This window comes from Myotis nattereri (genome assembly GCF_964212035.1).
Source record: "Myotis nattereri genome assembly, chromosome: 8".
NCBI classification, from domain to species: domain Eukaryota; kingdom Metazoa; phylum Chordata; class Mammalia; order Chiroptera; family Vespertilionidae; genus Myotis; species Myotis nattereri.
In genome coordinates this window covers 81,456,869-81,480,538 of record NC_138083.1, presented here as the reverse complement: position 1 = coordinate 81,480,538, position 23,670 = coordinate 81,456,869, and the positions used below count along the sequence as shown (strand labels likewise).

General features: G+C 44.4%; 1 protein-coding gene across 1 annotated transcript in view; it reads right to left on the bottom strand.

Annotated features, from left to right (window-relative positions):
- Positions 1-23,670, bottom strand: part of SETBP1 (SET binding protein 1) — a 341,962-nt gene that overhangs the window by 75,301 nt on the left and 242,991 nt on the right. Inside the window, exon 4 of the mRNA XM_081096675.1 lies at positions 19,836-23,295. Within this exon, the coding sequence (XP_080952801.1) occupies positions 19,836-23,295 (3,460 nt within the window). The remainder of the gene's footprint in view (positions 1-19,835; positions 23,296-23,670) is intronic.

Below are 23,670 nucleotides of genomic sequence, written 5' to 3'. Positions count from 1 at the left end.
CATTTTATCATATATACAGATATAAAATCATTGTCAAAGTTACATGTCAATTGTATCTTGATAAAACTAGAAAATTGGGATAATAGTGCCTATTATCAAGAGATCTGGGATAATTAAATATATTTTATGAATAATGTCAAATAGCATCGCACCCTGGAGTTTTACACAAGTGTAGCAGACAACTCCGATTCACTGGGTGCCACCAGGGGTAGGCCCATCAGGCAAGTGCTGCTCACACATACCTCTCCATACCCACTGACAAAGGTTCACGATGCTTGGTGGTGTCCACTTCGCTTAGAATGACAGCTTTCTATTTGGACATTCAGTAATAGTCCTCCTGCGAAATTCTGCCTCCTCATCTGTTAAATGGGACTATTTCTATTCAGCCCTGCCCACCACATTGTAAAGATGGCAGCACAAGAGTGTACATAAGGAGTGCCGTTATGCTCTTATTAGATTCCTAATGCTCACCCTTTGGGGATTTGGCACTTTAGGGCTTCCTGATTGTTATCACAACAAGATGTAAGATAAACTGACATTGTTTGCTCTGCCTAGGCAGACACCTTATTACAAATTCCAGCTTCTGGCTTCTCTTGGTCCCCCCTGCAGTGGGAACAGAAAAGAAGCTGGTTTGCAATAAAAGTGATGCAATGCCTCGAAATGAGGACCTTCGCAGGGTGAAGTTTGTATTGACACTCTTAAAATATGAGCCTGTCTCAGTGTTTGATGTCATCAATTGTGACTGTCAGTTTTCTTTGCAAGTAGAGGAATAATGAAGCTCTTTTTCCCCTTGCTTTTTCCAAAGGAATGTTGGCCGGAGGGCTGGGAGTGGCCCTGGCTGTGGTGGAACTAGGGATCTTTTTTGGGCAGCTGCATGTTTTAACTATGGATGCTGTGTACTTAATCCCAGACTCACAAATAGGAAGAGCACCTGGCCCTCCAGCTGAAAGGCGGACCAGGTCACGGGACCCTTTGGTACTCGAAGACTGTCCCCCAGGAAGCTGGGGAAGATTTTACTATCCACCAGCACTTTTTGTTTGCGGTGCCAATGAGTGGCTTTCTGGAACAGTCTACTTTTTTCTGGGCAGGCACTGGGCTAAAGCTTCAGGGACATGTGTTTACAGGCCTGACTGGCCTCTGTGCATTGAGCTTGGTTGTCCTGAGATCTGCCCCAGGTTACAGGATCTTTCTGGGAAGCAAGATTTAAACTTCTACCAGTGACACAGCCACCTTCTAATAAATCAGAAGACAATTAAGGTTAAAAAGTCAATGTCCAGGAAAACACCAAAGATCTGAATTAAATCAACATATCAGAGTAATTCAAAGGCTAGTGCCTGGAAGGCAGCATTTTACTCACAATCCATCTATCAAGCAGCACGTCCCCACTTGTGGCCCCTTGATCTACAGAATGAGCCGGGACACTGGCCAGCAATGCCCGCTTTCCTGGCTGGTGCTAATTCTTAATTGAAAAACAGCCAAGGTTTATAACCCAACTTAGATTAAGCTTATCTGTCCTCCCCCCATTTGCTCCTTTTTCTTTTTCTTCTTTTCTTTCCACAGAGTATCAGTGGCGCACACACACTTCCTCTATTTCTTTTACTATATTTGTCCAAAATAGACCAGAACATGTCTAAAACATTTCCGCGGGCTCTATCTACCTGGGATCAGAAAGAACAGTACACCTTCTTTTCCTTTCTTGCTCATTCCTCTGGGAACAGTTTTAGATAGAACTAGTTCTCTTGATCATTATGAGGAGCCTGTCAAGGCCATGGGGGTTGTCCTCACAGTAAAGGTAAAGGAATCTCTGAGATAGCAGAAACCTCAGAGATGATAAGAGCTTCCTGTATTAGTGATGTACCCCAGATTAGAAACTCTCATTCTTTATACACATCAGCTTTTTTAATCCTTATGGTAAGATCCAGAATAGACACCTGCCCCCCCCCCCCCGCCCCACCCCGCCATTTTACAGATAAGGAAACAGAGGCTCAGAGAAGTTATAAGGTCTCAGAGTTAGTAAGCTACAGAGTTGGGATTCAACTCTATAAACTGATACTGCAGGCATGTCTGATTCCCAAGGCCATATTGGGACCTTCTTCAAGGTCTGTGGCCTTAGAATAACAGCAACAAAATAAATACAGAAATGCTTTTTATGCACTTCCAATATGTCAGGCTCTCTCTTTTAGCATCTTACATAAAGTCACTCCTCCCTTCATCATCACAGCACATCTCTGGTGTCATATGTGTTATTTAGGTATTATGCTGGGGTCCAGCCCCAGCAGGTCCAGGGGTTCCCAAAGGTGTGGACGGAGTCGGCGAAGAAGGAATGACATGGAGACAGCGTTCAGTTGATCAGCAGCCTAGCCAGGATCTCTAGCCAAGTTCTGGTCAGGATCTTCAGCGAAGTTCTGGTTAGGATCTCCAGCCAGGTTCTTTGTCCATGTTCTCTTGCTAGGTTCTCCAGCCAGGGTCTGTAGCCATGTTCCCTCACTAGGTTCTCCAGCCAGGTTCTGTCCAGGTTCTCCAGCCAGGGTCTGTAGCCATGTTCCCTCGTTAGGTTCTCCAGCCAGGTTCTGTCCAGGTTCTCCAGCCAGGTTCTCCAGGTTCTCCAGCCAGTTTCAGTCACCAGGTTCTAGTCAGGTTCTCTTGCCATGTTCTATAGTCAGGTTCAGTCCAGGATCTTTTGCCATGTTCTCTCCAGTGAAGTTCTTCTGTCTCTAGATTCTGTGTAGGTTCTGTCTTCTCAGTTCTGTCTTGTTACATCTGTATTTATACCAGTTGATTCCAATCCTATCAATCTCTATTCCAAAGGTTAGGGCGTTTCTTATCTCCATTCCAGGGAGTAAAGATTATGTAGCTTAAGCATGATTGTTCATAGTTAAAGTGATTAATTACCCGCCTGGCACTTAGTTAAGAGGTTTTATTCCCTCCCTAACTTCAGGGGAAAATCCCTACCTGGGGAAACAACCTTTCTCAGAGACCTTGGTTAAAACACATAGTGCCAAGAAGGTGAGCAAACATATTAAGAACAGTATGCCATATATGCCAGGTCCCTTGAAACAGCAAGCATGGACCGGCTCCCGGCAGTATTACAGATGTAATAGACAGGAGATGGGTCACAGAGAAGCAACTGACTCACCCAGATCACCCCACTAGTGAGTAACAAAGCTGGGGTTCAAATGTAAGCAGTTTGAAGCTCGTGCCCCTACCATCCACTAATCATATCCCTGATTGATGGATTATTCCTCTACTTGTCCTGGATTCTCACAGCCCTATGTATTTGTACCTGTCTCATCATTCTAAGGCCACAGGCCCAGGATGGCTCACTGGTATCTCCTGGACATGTTCTGGTGCCCAGATGTGGCACAGGGTGCAGGTAAAGGCCAGATGATTTCCCAGCCACCTGGCTGGCTGGAGTTAACACCAGAAGGCTAACACTTTTTTCAATACTGGCGTTTTCTTTGTGGTTTAATTATTTACTCACTCGGGTTCATTTGCTTTGGAGCTTCTTGAATGTCAGAGCTTCATATCTCTAATGCAAGCCAAGCTGTGGCCTTTGCAGCAGCCCCAGGTTAATGCGCAGTGCAAACAAGGGCCTCCGAATCCACTGCGATTGCAGGTCCGTTGTTCCCGCACCTGCTTTCTGCTCCACAGCATTCCTGGGTCTTGTGTGAAACTGGCCTTTGATGCCCTGTGGGACTCTGGTGTATATGTACGTGTGAGTACACACACATGCGCACACACATGCACACATGCAGACCTGCTCCTACCCCAAAGCTTGTCTTACGGCTGACTGAATACATACACCCCATTTGGCTGGGGGGATTCAAAGGAATAAACCCTCAAGGCAGAGGGAAAGTGGAAGGAGCCTGGCTTGGTATTGGAGATCTGAGTTCGAGTCCTAGCTTGGCAACTACTGCTTGATCTCAGCCAGAACACTTAACTCTCTGAGCTTTGATGCTGTCCTTTCTAACTTCAGGGGATTAAACCAGATGAGTATTTCCCTAACCAACTTCTGCAGAATGCTAGAATTCCTTGATATGTTAATGGGTGGATGTGGAAAAGTAAGAGTGTACAACCAGAGAAGTTGGGAAAAGTGACTTTTTCCAGTAGGGATAGATTTGCACGGTGCTAAAGGCGATGAGATGTTTTGCTGTAGACAATTGCATATTTTTGTTTATTTCAATAGTTAATAAACTTCTTCAGTAACCCAACCCTTTTTTCACAGAACACCTATAGACAATGCTGAGAATTAGTTTTAGTATATCAACCATTCTCAACTCAGCATCTTCCACACTCAAACCTGATAACTTAAAATAGTTTACACATCCATTAAATGACTGGATTGCTAACACAAGAACAACTGTAAATGGCATTTAAAAGTGAAATTATTTTTGTGTAAGACAACCAATAGTTGAGAACATAGAGCTGAAGTCCAAACTCCATTTCTATGGTAAATGGCCAATGAATGGCCCCACCAGTGAGGTGCTGACAGCGTCTAGCATCCAGCAGAAGCGAAGATGCAGACAGTGCCTATCATGCCATAGTCCAGGCTTCTTAGTGATGACTTTCTTTTTAAGTGCAGAGGGGCTCTTAAGGTCAGAGAAATTCAAATATTTGAATGGGTAAGGGCTTCTTTCCGTGGATCAGATTTCCAACACCGTCTTTGTACCCCTTATTGATCTTTATGTTTGTGGCATTGATAACAGGGCCACACACAGAGAAATTAATAAACAGGTACTGGTCAAAACCAGATTTCAAACAGTACCTTTGTAAAGTATACATGTTCACAAAGGGCAAAAAGATAGTTAACTCAATTTTTAAAGATAGCCGCTCACAGGTTAATTTAGTATTTCTAATTAGGTATCTCTATTTCATTGCTTTTCTTTTTCTCTATGTAGCATATTTTATATTTGAATGGAAAATTAACTTTATAAAAGGTCTGCATTATTTAGGTGAATCTGGTCTGCTCTTGGAACAATTTTGCTCTTAATTGTGACAGTTTGGGATATTCTTATTTTAATTTTTAAAGTCCAGGTCCTACCCTTCTCCTCTTCCATGCATTTGCTGCTTGGTTGGGTTCTGTTTTCCAGGCTTTGGCAGAGCTGATTCCCTCACCTGTGCTGTGCTCAGGAGGCCTCATCAGTCACCAAGGGAGGTGAATGAATCAGCAGAGAACCCCTCTGGGCCTTCGTGTCAAACCTCAAAGCCTTTGATGAAGTGGAAGCACCACGGTCTGCAAAGCAAATTGTCCTCGACACCTCCCTCTCTCTACCCTGCTGCAGCCCCATAGTTCTAGAAAAGCCTGCTCTAAGGCACAACTCAGAATATCAATCACCCACTCTCCACCCCTGCCAGCTTAGCATCTTTGAATGGTAGTCCAAGTGCAGGGTCAACAGTCCAAACCTCTCTGCCTGGTGGAGCAGGTCCTCCTCTTTGTCTCTCTCTCACCATCCCCTGCATCTCAAACCATGGGCTGACTCCTCTTCATCCTCCCATCCCTAACAGGACAGGCTGTGTCATGGCTCCAGTCTTTATGCTAATGGCTGCCAATACTCACACCTGCTTTTCCGCTCTCTACAGTCACCAGGCCCCCAGAGCTTCATTCAGATGCTGCCTTTCCTGGCCCTCTAGTAGCACTGAACTACTCACTCTCTGGACCTGAACACACACTGTCTCATTGATAACAGGGCCACACACACAGAAATTAATACACAGGTATTGGTCAAAATCAGATTTCAAAAAGACATCCAATGTCTTGGCTCCATGTGCATCTCTGTCTTTCTGGGCATGGCAATCCCTGGAGAGCAGCGACTGGGTCTTGTGGGTCTTTGGGAACTTGACACAACATAGGTAGATGCTTAATACCTATTGGTTTAAAAACAAGCTTATGCTTTTGAAACCATACATATTCCATGATTGAAAACCCACTGGAATTTTTGAGTATTAAATATGAAATAAAGGTTATCATACCACAGGTATACAGTATGTTTAGTAATAACAATAATTATAACCATCAATATTTACTGCATGTTTCCAATGAGTCAGATATTATGCTACAACTTTATAAGCACACATACCCTATGAGGTGGAAACTATTATCCCTATTTTGACCTGAGAAATCAGAGATGGATGTTGCTTACATCACCTGCCTGAGGCTGCCGGGTGTGATCTTTGTGGCTGGCCTCTACTCTCTCCCAGTTCCCTGCAGCGACAGCTCACTGCTCTAAACCAGAGGGTGCCCGGACATTTTGGCTTGTTCCTAAGCAAATCCCCCGAGGCTGCTCCCTGAGGAAGTGATGCGTTCTCAGCTTATGGGGCTGTGATGATCAAAGGGAAGAATGCATGAATGTACTTTTCAAAATAGAAGTCACCATCCCACAGTGTGCTAAATACCCAGGTGGAGAATTTGGATTCTTTGCCTCAAAGACAGTAGCAGCATTAGGGCATCTGCTTGTCTACTTGACCCTGAGTGGACATTATTTGAGATTTGTCCATGTGCAGCGACACCTGAGGCCACACTGATGTGCCTGTTGCAAGAAAACCCACCGGATGCAGACCTAGGCGGCCAGGTACACACAGAACAGGGAGAAGTGCCAGGTGGCAGTGGAGTTCCCTTCAGAGTAACTTCATTTTTCATCAGGAAGATGTTGTAAGGGGTTGGGTAAAACTTCCTCCTGTGGGCACAGAGCTATTCAATCACAGCTCAGAGTGGGCACTGGGCGGAGGAGGAAGAGCCGGATTTCACAAATGCAGCAAGCACGGGCCGGGCCAGCTAAGTGATGCCTGCTTGTCTTGGGACCAGCTCTCCAGCCCGAAGCCAGCAGAAGCGAGGCCAAGAGACCCAACCTCAACTCTAAAACTCTCTAAATGCTGAGATTTATAACTTCACAGGAAAGGTCTGGGAGGGGGAAATAGCTTAAAAGAACATTCTGTGTCGTGTTATGATGTTGCCAACCGTTTGTGGGTTGGACAGGGCACAGCGTTCCTAAAGATTAGACATAACTGAGGGTTTCTTCTTTGCGTTTATTAGCAAGGGAATACAAATCCTCCTCTCGGGTCACAGTCTCAAGTCTTTGGGTTTTTGGTACAATTTGCTCCATTCAGGAGTAACATTTAAGTGAAATCAGAAAAAAAAAACTGTAGCTTTTTCTTTTAAACCAAAAGAATGTAAAGATATCAAGTTTAGCTTTCTAATTTAATTTCTGAACATTTTTGTGTGTGTGTGAGAGTAAGAATTTTCATGGATAGAAGAAGAAAAGACATGTTTTTGTGATTACTAGAATTTTGGTGGTTGGTATTTTATGAAAATGCCACAGAGCTGTGCAAGGTACAGGAAGCCTTTAGCGTGAACCCCCCTCCTCCTGACCCCCACAAAAGAGAAATGTCAGCAAGAAATCCAAGCAAGGGTGTTATTTTCTTTTTCACATGGAATAAAACACAGAGTATGAACTGTGAAAAGAAAGTATGAGTGAGAAATATTTTGACTTAATACAGGTTCCGAGCCACCTCCTCCTAGCTTGCAAGCTACACCTGGGTTACAAACAGAGGTTTGGGGCTGGCCAGCTCAAAGGACACTCTGAAGGAGCAAGTCTCTATAATGCAATCACTCAGGCAGGGAGCAGAGGGAAAGGCCACTGCTGCCCACTTCCAAAGAAAGAGTTTGTCAAGCCATCTGGACATCTAACTGAATTGCAAGATGGTCTGGAACTGCTTTTAGTGGTTCTCAACCTTCTGGCCCTTTAAATACAGTTCCTCATGTTGTGACCCAACCATACAATTATTTTCGTTGCTACTTCATAACTGTAATGTTGCTACTGTTATGAATCATAATGTAAATATCTGATATGCCGGATGGTCTTAGGTGACCCCTGTGAAAGGGTCGTTCGACCGCCAAAGGGGTCGCGACCCACAGGTGGAGAACTGCTGGCTTAAGTGATCAAGGTGAGTCATACCGTGGCCACAATAGTCTGCAGTGACCACCATCCCATTTCTTTGATCCTGACAGTCGCCTCTTGCTGGGAACACAAATCAAAACCCACCACTTGACAGTCAAAATGATCTGATAAGGACGTGCCTCACCGTGGCTGACTTCCTCCCTAGTCCTCCATGTGGACTTGCCATTGAAGTCAAGCAGACCACGCCCTACCAGAAATCTTATTTCTCCCCGAATTTATTACGTGTTATTAATTACTTTACTTGCATTTTTTTGCATCAACTAGTAGATTGTAAACACTCCACAAACACAGATTTCTTATTTATTCTTGTCTTCCCAGAAATTATATATATACACATATATAAATATACATGTACATATAACTATATATAAATTTGTAATTCATATATAAATTCATATAAGTCTATATATGTATATGAATAAATAAATGCAGTATTTTTTTCAAAGAACACTTCATTTATAGACACATTTTTCCTATTTAACCAATTCAAGGCCCAGGATAGTACCATCTCCTTCAAGAAGCGTTCCCTATGCTACTTCAGTCTAAAAATGAACTGCCCTTCTTCTGAGTTCTTTACCTTCTGGTTTAACAAATCGTGGTTCCATGACTGACTTTTTTTACTGCATCAAAAATCTCCATAAGGTAGACCTTTACCTATTAGAATGGAAGGAGGAACTTACAAAGAACACCGGTAAGACAGTCATGAGGAGAATGTCCCTCCGAAGGCTCCTCTGGGAGAAGAAAGAGCAGGTGAACAAGTTAGCAGGTATGGATACAGGTGGAAAATAGGAAGAAGTCCAGGTGCAGGAATGCCAGGGTAGGGTGGGGAGAGGAGTGTCTAGGAGTTGGAGAGATGCAGGACAAGGGAAAGTCAGAGAGATTTGACCTCTGCTGCTGGAAAGCGTGAGAAGGACAGACAACCTCTAGAAGCAAAGAGCAGCCCCTGGCTAGCAGCCAGCAGGGGCCTCAGTCCTAACAGTGCAAGGCACTGAATGGGTCAGCCACAGGCATGAGCTTGGGAGCGGATCCTCCTCCTCCAGAAGCTCCAGCCAGGAACAGAGCCCTGCCGCACTCTGACATCAGCTTTCTGAGATCCCAAACAGAGGACCCAGTTGAGCCCCTGATCCTCTGACCTACAGAAACTAGGAGATAATATATTTGTGTTCTTTCAAGTTGTAAAATTTGTGATACATTTGTACAGCAGCAATAGAAAGTACATATAAATGTGGTGACTGCTCTTATCACTGCGTTTTAATGTCTGGGGTCAGTAGACAGGTTGTTCTACAACAGGTGCTACTGGCCAGTGCCAACAAACTCCCCTGTGACAGACCAGGTGACAGGCGCCTGAAATTGCCACCCCTTCCAGGAGACCTCCACCCCTTGCAGATGATGCCTCCACAGTCAACTGTCAGTTATCTTCCGGTGCAATGTGTATGTCTGGTTACTTATCTATCACTGTACAATCCTGATACCTTATCTTTGCCATCAAATACAATTGTGGTCCAGCCGATGCCTGCCCCTGCGTGTGTGTTATGTGTGTTCACAGAAGGATTTAACTTCACCCCAGTCAGAGAGTAATTAGGAAGGAAAGCCTGCTGCTATAGCAGGCTGCTGTTTTGTATTTTCTGCGCTTGAATATATTATCCAAGGTGGAAGTGAAAGGAAATGAACATTATTAACGACTATGTGTTAAGCAGCGTGCTGGATGCTCTCCTGTATATTCCACTTTTATTTGGCTCTCATAAAACTCTGCCAGGTAAGTATTAAAAGCCTCATTTTTCAGATGAGGAAAAGGAGGATCAAAGAGGCTAAGTTGCCCAAGGTCACACAAGTAGTAAGCGGGGGATTTAGCATCTACATCTGAGAAACTTCAACTCCAGAGCTTTTTTTGCCTTCTGGGCTGCCTTAGAAGTTGCTGAATTTATCCTTAAGCTAGTGTTTCTCGAAGCATGTGCCAGGAACCCCTGGTGGTCCAGGAGGATCAGCCTGATCCATCAGTCCCTCTGTAAGATCTGTGCTCAGCACCACCTTAATGCCGCAGAAGCTAGGGAAAGAGGATGACATGATTCTGACACCTCTCCCCCCAACTCAAATTTTATTTTATCTGAGTGAGTCAAGAATCATTACCTAAAACAAAGGTAAACAATACAAGGCCATGTATAAATACGCACTGAAATGAAAATGACGCTATCCGAGTTCCATCAGAGAAGCAGGAGATGCCAGAATGGTTTAGAAAGTAAGCAGGTAAGACTGGAAAGCCAGTGGGAAGAAGAGGATGTTCCAGGTGAAGGAGGCAGTGTGGTTACTGGAGGGTCAGATGAGGGGCTAATTGTGCTATTTTCTGCAGGACAAGGAGGAGATTTAGCAGAACTCTCAGATGAAATGATCAGGAAACATGGTGAGACTCTGAGGGTACATAAAGGAGGGCCTTCAAAGCCAGATAGAGCATTTTGGACTTGATGTAACAGGAATTGATATTTCTACCTCCGGCATCATTTATTCATTTACCTGTGGCTGCCTTTCTAGGTGTTCCATGAAAAATTATTCTATTCTTTTTCCATTTCAATAATTAATATACTTGTTTAGTTAGAGCTGTAAGGGGGAGGTGGATGCAATAGAGTTTTGCTCTGGGTTGATTATTGCCGAAAGGACCACTAGTTTTAGTGATGAAATAGAGAAGCACTGCTCTGGACCAAGAAGGTCAGCCATGTGACTGGAGCATTTCTAGGGTTTGAGCGACATTGCAGGGGGAGCTGACATGCTGTGTCGGGGGCGGGATTCCTAGAGGCATTACTCAGAACCCTCACCAGTATTAGGAGAAGACACCCATAACAGACTCTTCTCTCTAAGACAGACCACTCAGACAGACTTTTCTAACAGAATTAATATCAATCGGAATTATAAAATGAATGGAGAAAAAAGTCGATGAGAAAAGCTACTTAAGTTTTATTTGCAGCATCCATGAAGACTTAAATCTCCTGAAAGATCTCATCTTTTCCTTCCCCCGATGCCCTGTGCAAATGCCCATCTTGAAGCATACAAACTTTCTGGTTGAGGAGGAATGGGGTAAAAACACAGACAGGAAAGCTGTTTTTTGAAATAGGAACTGTTGGCTTCATAACCTCACCTTAGAACTATCTGTAGGTATGTCAGGAAGAAAGCAAGCAAGTACAAGGCAATCCACTGTGTCACAAACCTGAAGTCAATAGCTGGCTCCTTCCCTTTAAATGCTTTTAGTATGAGGAACAGCAACACTGATCAATTAGAGCAGCCATAACTTGACTTGTTCTGGGTGAGTATGTGCCATGTGTGCAAAATGGGAGTGGCATTTGTGACAGAGACTGGCTGGTTGCATTTTCCATTGCAGGGTGGAGCTGTGGATATCAAGCTTTGAAAAACTTATTGCATCCTCTCTTGTCAGACTCTGATCTGAGAAAAAACACTCAGCAATTCTTGGGGGAAATTTTTGGCAATCGTCTTTGGCCGTGACTAATTTGTCCCCTGGTTGCTGTCCTGGCTATTGAATTCTTGTGGAGATCTTAAAAAGGACAGTCTGGGAATCTGGATGGTTTTCGTCCCCAAACACTGCTGCATTTATTTTAAAAATATATTCCCCTGTCTGAGCAATGACACAAAATGCAGAAGGAAAGGTTATGGTGGTCAATTCTGGGAAGGTACTTGAGAGAAAATTGAAAAGATCAGGCAACCAAAGTGGTGATGGGGAGAAAGAGGAAAGAGAGGGAGGGGAGTGTGGGTTGGTGTTCTCTAGCTTTTCCCGAAAAGGGGGTGGAGGGAAGGCAGGAAGGAGAAAAAAAAAAAAAAGGTTAGCAGTCACCATCAGCTGAGGACCTGTGCATTTACATTCTCATAATGGTTATTTAGTAGGATTGTGAGGTGACTATTTTTTTCACACATTTTTCTAAATTTTCCAAACTTTCTTCACTTAAAGGCATCTTTTAAAATTTAGATGATAAAAAACAACACAGTAAGTATTTTTTGCTTTTTCAAATAATACTTTGCACTGTGCTGTGCTTGGGGAAATTCATTTTTATTGTTGTTGGAACCTCAAAGAGAAAAATAGTATCTAGTGTGAAAGGGTTTGCTATTTTGCAGGAGCCAAACTGACACAGATTTCTAGGACCATGACAATTTTAGTAAAGGGTGACAGGGTGTTGCTTACATACTCAGAGCTGTAATGTTGCCCAGGACTGTCTTACACATATTCAGCACTTGCTATTTTTTTTTAACTGTATGATTAGAATAAATAAATTAAGTACAAACATGTCACTAACAGCACGGAGAAGCACATCCTATAAGAGAAACCTCTTTGTCCTACTGGTCTTACTTGAAATATAAGACATGAAAAACTGCTTCCGAACCACAGTCCTTTCAGCCCGCATCCCAATTCCTGGTAGATGTCCCAAAGATGAGGAAGTCTCCTCTTTCAATTTACCAAACTTTTGGGAGAGAGCCCCAACCCAGTAGCTTCTTTAATGCCCCACACCATTTTTATTTTGAGCTACATCACTCTCAAGAGGCAAGTTTTTTGTGTGTTTACTAGTATATGTGTAAAGTGCCTCCAATTGTGTAAAATTTTCATTAAAAAATTACAAAGTTTTAAATATTAGCTGTAGTGTTTTGTGACTGAGTAAGAAATTTCTTGTTCTCCCTTTGTGTCTCCTCTGTGGTTTTCAGGGAAGGCCAAATTCCCCATTAGCTAGTGCCTTATTCTGGGCTCCACTATTTAACCCGCTGGCGGTTCTTTGGGGAGAATTCAGAAGCTGAGTCATCCTATTGAGCTTGTCAAAGACTTCAAAAATCTAGTAGGAAAAAAAAAAGGTGCTCAGAAAAATCACCATACCTGGGACTCAGCACATTCTCTGTGCAAAACTGGGTCAGTGACTTTGGACACAGATGCTCACCCCCTGGGTTTTGATTCCCTTGCCTGTGACATGGGAGAGCAACACCTACCTGTAGAACTCAGTGGATTCTGAAGATCAAATAAAAATCAGGATATGTGCTTTGAAAACACAGTGCTCTGTTCAGATGTACGGGATGCCTGGGATATAGCCCTCGGGAAAGCTTTTTATCTCTGTCCTCAGATCCTCCATCACCCAGGGAGCCCACCTTCCTACAGTCCTCCCAGCCCCTTCCCTGGAGTGCACAAAACCACAGCACAGGCAGCTCTTAGGGCTTCCCTGCTCGCTTTACTCTGCCCAGCGCCCCCCTCTTAATGCCTCCTTTTTATTCAACTTGTTCTGAATCCTTATGTAATTAGACAAACACCAATGCTACCAACTTATTTTTACAACATGCAATTTATTACTCGGAAATTTATATTATGGGTCCTTTTTCATATAGAATGAGTTTTTATTTCTAATCATTAGTGTGTAGACTCTCATCATTCTCTCTAATTGCTTTTTACATATGTATATATCCATTTCTTGTCTCCTGATAGCTTAACAAAGTCGTGGAGGACAGGAACATTTTCTGATACTTCATCATTTCAGCCAGCACCTGACACCAGGCTCAACACCCTCCACCCCCTGCACTCTTTAGAATCAATGTGTCCTCCTTTCCTCTGGAGTGTAGTCCACATCTCCTGCATGGCAGCTACACCTCTTAAAAATTCATCTCCACTCACCTGCTACCTTCTGTCTAGCCAGGTGCCTTCCTGTACCCCCACATATGCCCATCTTCACTGCTCTTCTGCCACACTCATTCACTATGCATTCACTATCCAAGGTTCAGCTCCAGGATTTTCCCTTTTGAACATTAGTATCTTTTCTGATCCTGGATCCCTCTGGCTTCCATTGCTGGCCACTGAGTTCACATGGATTAAACTTGGTCTGTATGTTAACTTAGACTTTTTCCAGTATTTTATAAAGAACTTGAGGTCAGGAGTCCTTCCTTGCTTTTTCTTTTCTTCTAGTCTCTAGTTGGCCCTGGCATTGTGTTATATGTTAAGTAACTAAAGAGCTCTAAATCATTCTTGAAAATGGTAAGGTCTTTATGAACCACCATATTTATTTTATTCCACAGAACAGGACAGACCTCAGGAAGACAACCACTGGGTTTTAGTCTATATTACCTTGAGCCTAGTAAACATTCAATAAATGACCCACTGACTAGAACTTGTGATAACCTGGACTGTTCCTCTAAACACTCACATGAGCACAGCTAACACCCATGGTACCATAGACAGACAGGGGTTTTCAGAAGTTTTCAAAAAGCCATTGTCAGGATCAAAATCTAAGTGCCTATAGGTCTCTGAGACACAAAATGGGGAGCTGGCCTGGAATCTCTTATCTCTTTTCAAATACTGTAACCTTTATTTTTTTCAATACAAGGCCTTCAAGAGGAGACAGAATTCTGGCACTGTTCTTGCACTCCCAGAATTGGGGGTTTTTAGACTTTGGACCTGCTGAGAAGCGTGTGCCAGCTCCTACCAAAAGCTGACTACAGAAGAAGTCTCCTTAGAAGCTGGAGCAGGGCTAGAACCACAACGAAGTTTCGCTTTCTGTACCTGCAGCCCCCATTTTCTCAACATCCACTTATCCACTGACTCTTTGTCATCTGGATTGGGCACACACCCTGTCACACCTTAATCTTACGAGGCGCTAAACACATAGTCTTTAATTTTTCGGTTGTCTTCAGAACCACCAATATGTTCATACATATTCTCATCTATTCTGAGCATCCATGCCTGCAGCTTCCAGCCCTACCGGCCACTGCATTCTTCTTAAATTTGTTCTTCCTTGACTCCTTCCCTCTCCTCCAGCATTTCTGTCATTCCTTCTCTGCTTCTTTCCTGATCCTCCCTTATTATGACTCTCTCTTTAAGACAGGCCACAGGGTCCTTCCTGGTGCCCTCGTGACTTCATTCCCTGTAACTCTCCCCTTTGATAAGTTTCTAGTTCTAAGCTCTGTATAGCACTGCCAACTGCTGCCTTAACAACTCATCTCCTCACACACCGAGCAGATTCTCTCTTTGATTCCTATAATTCTGTTCACGTGCTCCCCACCCCTTCAGTTACCTGGGGCAAACATACTGGCATTATGGCCATCTCTGACTTTAATTAGAGAGGAAAACAGATGAACCAATGGTTCCTTACTATTATTTTTTGCTTGAGCACCTGAGTAGACAATGATGCCTTTATGATGTTTATAATCTAGGGGGTGGAGTGGGGGAGGAATGGCAGGGTAGTGGGTACAATCCAAACAAGAAATGGATAATTATAATATCGTATGAAGAATGCAAAGATGGAGTAAGTTTGCCCAACCCATACTAGGGGATAGGAGTGGTCAGGGGAAAAAAGATAAAATATAATTTGGTTATTTTATGGCTTTTGCCAGCTTAAGAAATGGTTTCCCATTGCTTACTTAAGCACAAGCCCCAGAGTGCAGGAGGAAAACCCTCAAAATCACAATCACAATATTCTTTCACAAGCTTATCTGTCACGACCCCCCAACTTTGGATCCTAACCTCAATAGGACTAGAATAAACACCATTTCCCAAATGTTTCTTGGATATTTCCACTTAGATACATTTGTCTGCATGGCTTCCTTTCTATGTTGTGTTTGGCCCAACCCCTCCCCACCATCTCGGCTCTCCCAAAGCTTCTGCCATCCTTCGAGACCCATCTCGAATGGTAACTACTCTAAATAAGCATTTCTTGGTCCCACCTGTTCACCCCCATGGAAACATGGGGGTGGCTCACCCTCATAGGGACAGCCTAGCACTCTCTCTCTCTGACTTTCTGGTGGGTCTTTTAGTCTGCCGTATACCATACTTTTAGTTGCACCTCATTATCTCCTCTTTATTATAGAGGAGACATTTCTGGATTATAACATTTTGAGGGCAAAAACATTGAGTTACTCATCCTTTATTTTCTACGCCAAGCTATGCATACACTAGATACTACTTTTACAGTTTTCTCTTGTCTTTATCACTTCCTCCTGAATTCAGCCCATTTGCATTAAGTGCTACATGGGCTCAAGCTTAGGCCACAAATCTAGCAAGTATTCAGCCCCATCACTTTTTTGTTTATAGAGTGAAGAGATGGTTTTCTGAAGAGTCCTTCCAAAGGTACCATCCTTATCTCTTCCCAGAGACAGGCCAGCCCTTGGAAGGCATGCTTTTCTGATTTCTCTAGCCAAGAAAGGCTCCATGTTGTATCAGAGCCAAGTGTGTCAAAACAGTGACTTCTCTGCATCCACACCTGAATCTGCCTAATTCTCCAAAGCCACAGAGGTATAAATAAAACTTCCATCGGGACAGGGGGAGGTTTGCCAACTGTGGGAAGATAAATGGCCTGGGGACTTCATGCTCCAAAGGCAGAAAGGCTGGATTTCTTATTTCAATGTAGCAAAAGGGATGCTGTGAGCCTAAGGTTTTTTTTCCCCCCATTGCCAGAAAGTTATGGGTCACAACATTTAATTTGATTAATTCCTGGTTTCCAAAAGGAAACCTTAGGAGGAACCTTGGGAGGCTCAATAAAATAAGTATGTGCAATTGTTAAGACAGGAAAGGGGAAAAAATGACTTCCATCAGAGCCCACAAAGATTGTTTCCAGTCCCAAACATGGATCCCCAGAGATAGCCTGGAAACCAAATTATTGTCAAAGAGATGCTTACCTTTTACAATAGCTCACAGCAAAAGAAAACATATAGCTTAACATCTCTCCCATGACTCACCCTTTTTTTTCTTACATTTTATCTCTTTCTGCCTTTCCCTTTCCCTCTCCCAGATTCTACGCTCCCTGTCTTCTAAGTCTGAGCTCTTCTACCAAGTAGACGTATATCCCTCAATGAATCACTTAGCCTTCTTAAGCTTCAGTATGCTTAACAGCAAAATAAGGTATTTATACGACGTTATTAAGATTCTTTTACTTCTGAGTCTCAATGTAAATGCAAGCTTGTTCTAACTGCTCCCATACCGTTGGTCATTTTCGTGCTCTAATATGTTTGTTTCTAAGATGAAGACTACTTTCAACCCACACATGGAGCAAGCTAATTTGTTGGTGGGAGTCCGTTATGAGAAGTTCTACCTTTGGATAGCTGAGATCAAATAGTTAAGTGAAGTGGCTGGAGCCAAAAATAAATGGGTTGAGTCACGCAGATTAATACAGGTACCAGAAGGATGTGTTTAGATACTTCATTGAACAGCTAATTAATTGGCCAACATGGTCAATAACTTGGGCACTCTTCCTACCTGCCCAATCGGGCTGTGTATGTTTGTTCATATTCAAATTCCTTTGTAAAAAATTCACAGAGATGTTTAGACTCCGACACTATCAGGTCTGGTCAGAACCTTTATTGTCATAGTTTCACTCGGGAAAAGAGAGAGTAAAAAAGATGAGGTCTTTCAGCTGGTTAGTGCAGGAGAGAAGACTGGGCAGGTACTTATAATCCTGCTAAAGCACATGGCAGCCATTGGCTAATTAATCTTTCATTTCCTCCCACAGGATGACCCAGAATTCCACTTGGATTAACAAACAGTCTACACTTCATTAGCTTTCCATTTTTTACCCTTTCTTTTTGCCTGGTCCTAACTTTCTCCTCCCATGAGACCTCTTATTCCTTCTATTTCATTTTTAGAAAAGTCTCCTCACACATGTTTCCTCTGTAGAGTTTTCATGGCATTTTATCTATGTGGTTAATTCCCTCATTTGAATGACTGCTTGGAAGAGGTTTTGTATTATTTTTGGCTTGGGCATCCACTTCCTACAGGTGAGTGACACCGAAGCTGCCTCCCAAAATGCCCCACAGTGCTGATAAGAGGAACTGGCAAAGGGCAAGACAGAAGCCACAAGAAGTGGAGTCAGCCAGACTCAGGGGAATCCAACTACCTTCATGGCAGGACTCTGATATACAGGAGGTGAGCTAAAGATTAGTTCTCAGCATCCATTCATCATGAGTAGAGTACTTGACATTAGGGGATGCAGAATGGCCACCTGGCTAATAATGACATTGGCCTAAGACATAACACATCTAACTCAACTCTTCTCACTGTCTGTGGGAGCCTGGACAGCAGTGGTCAAGATGTTTGAAGTTCCTGGCATGAACTGAGGTCAAAGTATGCAAAGATTGTTTCCATGTGGTCTGAACAGAAAGAACATCACTCACACTAGCGACCTCTTTGACCACCTTATGATAACATGGCTTTGAGAGCACATTCTGACTACGCATTGTCAACCTTGGACAGGTTTGCTCTCTGGGAATCTGCTGCATATCAGCATGCCTAAGACAGTGATGCCTGGTGGAGAGAGGTGCGAATAAGGGCTGATAAAGCTTCTTTCAACTCTGAGAATCTGTGGGTTGCACCTTCCCACTATTGATCCATTATTTGGCCTCAGGCAAGCATTTTTATAAATGGAGATTCAGCAGATGGTATGCTTTTAGAAATTAGGTATAATTTCTCATGTGAAAGTTTGATCTAGCAACTCCTGCCCTACTGGGCTTAACTTGGGCTTTGCACAAAGAACACCAAGCACTGTCAACAGAGCCTGATGATGAGAAACGGGAATCCCAGATGAGCATATCCACTTTGGGCAGACACAAAGTTTAGGCCATTTATCACCTGAGCAAATTCAGGGGACCTGACTGCTAATTAGTCTCTTCATTAACCAAGGAGAACATCTACCACGGCAACTCACAAGCTGGGGGCAATTTGGGGTGACCTTTAAGTAGCTTCTAACTCATCTATTTCTTCCTGAAATCTGTTGGCCTAGAAAATGTCTAATTCTTTATGAATAGTCTGCTCTCACCTCCACCAATTATAGACTCCCCGGAAGGAAAAGGACAAGCAAGGGGTACACATAAACAGAGGTGAAACACTACACCCAAATCTTAAACAGGGATAATTAGTCTTTTAAAACAAACCTTTGGCCAGGGGTTATGTGCTATTTTGGGGTGAGGGGAACATGAAAAATCCTCTTAGCTTCTGCAACTCCTAGAGGAGTGCCTAATGCTTTTCCTAGTAAATTACTACTCTGTTTTACAGCAGTCTTATCTATGTGATGTGTGAACAGGGATAAAGAGATACTTATGCAGAAGTGTGACTCTTCCATGGCAAGGAAAGTCTGTATGGGTGGGCAGTTTAGCAAGGAAATTCTGCCAGCAACTGCCACGGAATGAGCTTTTTGTAGTACCAACCAACACTTTAGAGATTAGTGGGCAAGTCCCACCCCAGTGAACATGCCAAGAGATGCAGCAGTAAGGTTCCTTTGGGGGCACAAGGCTTGCAGCACCTCTCAGCCAAGTTCTCTCCCTTTTGTGCAGCAAAATGACAGTCAGGGTTCTATTTGGGGCAGCTTATCAAATACCTATAAACAAAGGGAGGACAGTATAGCCTGGGCCCATGGATCCCCTATCAGGGAGACTTCAGGATTTACTGGTCATCAGCTTCCAATGGCTCAGTAGACTTCTCAACCTAGGATGTGTGACCTCTGGAGAAAGCTCATCAGAGAAACGAGTTGTTCATGCACATCCAACTTAGATAATCTGGGGATCCTGTTGGCATTCCTACTAAGTGTTAGAGTCTTTATCCAACTAGCAAACTGTACCATCTGATCAGATGAGAACGTCAGAAGAGCACCTTTAGTAAAAAGCATAAAGATGGTTGTAGTCTAGGAAGCTACTGGGGCTGCCTTCAGGCCCACAGTTCTCAGGCAATGGCCCAGAGAGAGTAAAGATAGTAACTACCGAGTAAACAATGTATAAAATGTACAGCAGACTCCAATGGACAAGATGTTCATGTGGTTCTTACCTCTTTGCAAACTAGTGAATGCAACGTGCCAAAGATGGCGGACCTCTAAAGAGCAAATCCCACCATTAAATAACAGGACAGTCCCAGTTTGAAGAAAAACTTGGCCTTACCTGGAGATATGGAGGAGTCGTAAGAACTTCTGTCCTTGCGGTTCATCTTGAAGGCTTGGATGTCCTTTTCCCTGTACGTCCCAAAGCCTTCGTAGCTCCTCCTTTTACTCCCACTCATGTCACTGTCCCACTTGTCATTCGAAGGGTTCATTTCACTGAACACGTCCAGGCTCTCTGGTCTTGTGCTGCCACTGTCCCCGACACTGCCCGAGTACCTTTTTGTGCATGAGTCCACAGGCTCACTGCTCAAGTCACCTTTGTCCTTGGCCTGCGTCCAATGCTGGGCATCAGAAAGTGACAGCGTCGACAGGGTGTCCACCTCAAAGTTGTTCTTCGAAGCTTTGTGGCTGACTTCACTGTGCTGGTGCTTCTGCTTCTCCTTATGCTTGCTCTTCTCACTCAACAATGGGAGCTCTTTGTCTGCGCTACTCAGCCGCTCGCTCAGGATGTGGCTGGAGAAGCCCGTGGCTTTGCCTGCAAAGAGACCACTCAGGTTGTCGTGGGTCCCCAGGATCCGGTCTTCCTTGTGCTTATGCTTGTGTTTGTGTTTCCTCTTGTGGAGACGACCACTGGACAGACTGGCACCGCCGACCTTGGGAGGATTCAGGGATGGTTGCATGTCACCAAGGCCCATGCCAACAGGTCCCTGCAGGTGTACTCCATGCTTTGCTTTATGCTTCACCGTACCGGACATCTTCATGTGGGAGCTTGTGTGGAACTGAGGTGGTGGCACTGTTGGCCTCATGAATGGGGAAGCTGCTCCGAGCGTGTGCGATAGGTATAAAGGAGCTGGGTACTGACTGTAATAACCAAGGTTCATCATAGGCATTGATGTGTAAGGCATTCCATAGGGTGCATAGTAACTTCCACTGGGAATAGGGTAGCTGAACCCTTGTAAAAAAGGCACCTTTGTCATGGTGTCATTGGTTTTTGCAGGCCTACCACGCTTCTTCTTTGACTTCAAGTCTGAAGTCCTACGAAGATAGAGCAACGGGTCATACTGGATATATGGCACCGGGTAATAGTGATCAAAATTTATCCGAAAAATGCTGGGATACGGATTCTCGTGGTAAAAGGTGTAACTCCGGTGGGAGATCCTGAACACCTGGAACTTGGTGATGAGCTCTTCTAGGTCTGCCAGAAACTGGAGATCATCACGGTTTTGCAGGCTTTTCCGTTTCCTCTTGTGCTTTGGCTTCTTGAGGCTTTCATGGGCCAGAAAGTTGTCCACAATGAGATGCTTCTGCCGGTGGCCATGCCGGTTCTTTGTGCTGGTGTCAGACGGAATGGCCTCCGGGTTGTCCAGGGAGCAGAAATCAAAAGAGTACCTCCGTCGGGATTCTGAACTCTTCTCTGCTTGGTCAGACGTGCTATTGTTGTCTGTCCCAATGCCACTGTCGCTTGGGATCGTCTCCTCACTGTGCGACTCACTCACAGGGGACAGTGTGATTTCCTTGAGTGACCCGATCTCGCAAAGATGTGAAGGTGAGTTGGCCATCAGCCTGGGTGGAGACAGCTTCCAGGTTCCACTATGTATTCCCTTTTGGGTTTTGGTTGGAAGAGCACTGATGGGCTGGAGATTTGGCATAGTTTTCAACTCTGAAAAATTGGTTTCAGTGCTGGCGGGGCTCAGGTTGCCATTTAACCCACCTAATTGTGTTGAAAGTGGGTGCATAGTTGCTGGTGAAGATGCCACAAGTGACTGAAAGTTGGAAGGCACGGCTGGAACATCCGGCTGGCTAGAAACAGGCCTTGGGTGCTTGATGGCTGTTTTGGGTTCTTCGGATGGGGGTGGCAGCTCTGCTCTTGGCTTCCTGCCCCTCTTCTTGCCAATGTAGATGGTTCCCCTTTTGCTGACATTAATCTGCTTGCCCAGTTTGCTCTCAATTGCTGCTGCCCCAGGGCTGGTCTCCGGGGGAGCTTTAGCCTTTAGAGCAATGTTGCTGGAGCAAGACAAGATCTGGTTCAAGATATTTTTCCTCTTGAGTGTTTTCATCTTATTGATCGTTTTGATGGTCTTCTTATCCAACACCCCAAGCTTTCCAACTTTTTTATGAAATTTCATCTCGCTCATGGGTTTGTCCTCTCCTGGCACTAGTTGAGCCAACTTAGCTAAACTGCGTCGTCTCTTTCTTTTCTTGGTGCCAGAAAACTCCCGGCTGATGGGACTGACCGGACTGGTGGAAGTCCCCTCATGAATTGTCTCAACCGTGAGTAAAGGCTGCTTCTTTGGTCGTCCCCGCTTCTTTTTGACTGGCGTGATCACAGTAAGACTGTCTGTGTTGGTGTAGAGAGGGCTGGATGGGGTGATGGGATAAGCAGATGGTGGTTCCACCATCAGTTTATCGGAGGTGGCCATGACTGCCTCCCGAAGCATACTGGTGGGTTTGGGTTTGCTGCACGTCCACCTCCGTTTGGCAGCAAATTTTGGATGTTGGATTTCTGGCAGCTTTCTTGATGGAGAGTGATCTTTGCATGTTGGCGGCGTCATGACCACGGTTGGCTTCCTTTGCTTAGACACAACTCCTGGGGCAACTTTCTCGACGTTTCCACCCGTTTCAAGGCCAATGGAGGGGGACTCGTTCTCTATAATTTTACCCAATTTAGGGACACGGGGATCTTTCTTATTTCCCTCAGAGTTGGAAAGTATCCTGTTAACTACTTCACTGCTCATAGTGATTCCAGAAGCCAGAGCTTTCTCTGGCATGATCTTCTCCACCACGGCCTTGATGGACTGTCTCTTTTTCCTTTTATGGCTGGTTGGGTCTAGACAGGGTGCCTTAATAGGGATGGTAATCCGGACATGACTCGAGTCATTCTCAGGATTACTGATGGAACTCCCATTCTGCCTGGCTGGTGATGCCTCCTGGGCATGATCAGCAGAGTAGCCTTCCCTTTTCCCTTCTGTATTGTCAAATGCTTTCTGGGCATTCTTGACCCAGTCCAGGTCTGGGTTTGGTATGGTTTGACTTATCACATCTTTTTTACTGGACTTTTTCTTGCTGCTTATAGTAGGTGGCTCTGGGGGGTCCTTTGCTCCTCCCCCATCTTGATCCACCAAGGGCTGAAGCCCATTGCACTCGGCAGAGCTGCTGGGTGGGGCTGGCGAGCTGTGGTTGCTTGGGGATGGAACCACACCTCCCAAGAGCAGATCTTTGCTGCTGTTGGACAACTGACTCCATGTGTTCCCTGCACTGCCTTTCTTACCCTGGGCCTTTGCAAAGGAAGCCACGGGCTCAAGAGCTGGGATCTTGCTGGTGCTTGCAGTTTCTCGGCCAGATTCTGGACTGATGAAGCAATTCTGAGTGGCAGGTCCACTGTCAGAGTTGGTGGACCAGTCCATGTGATTCTGGCTGATGCTTTTTTGCTGGTGCTTTGGTTTTAAGGTGTCACTGGTGAAGTCTTGTGGGAGGCTTGGGTCATAATGGAGAGCTGAGTGTTTCTGTGGCCGCTCGTAAGCCTAAAGGTGGACAGAGTGGAGGGGGAGAGAGAGAGAAACAAAGATGAGTATATTGGAGCTATTTAAAATTTAATGTCAAAAGGCTTAATGATATGAAAGTTGGAAACCGCCACCTTTAATTCCAGAATGCTTTATGGAGGTTTTTTTCAGTTGAAGTAGTAAAAACATGACGCACTATTTTGAACATGAATAAGGATGCTTTAATCATGTCTGCCCCTCCCCGCCCCGCCTCCTAAAATACAGCAGGAATTGTAACCTATCTTGGTCAAATGCAATCTGAGAACATAAACTTTTTAGAGCAGCAGTTGCCAACCTTTTGGATCTCATGGACCATCAGTGGTCCACTGATGGCGACCGCTGGTTTAAAGAGGGGAG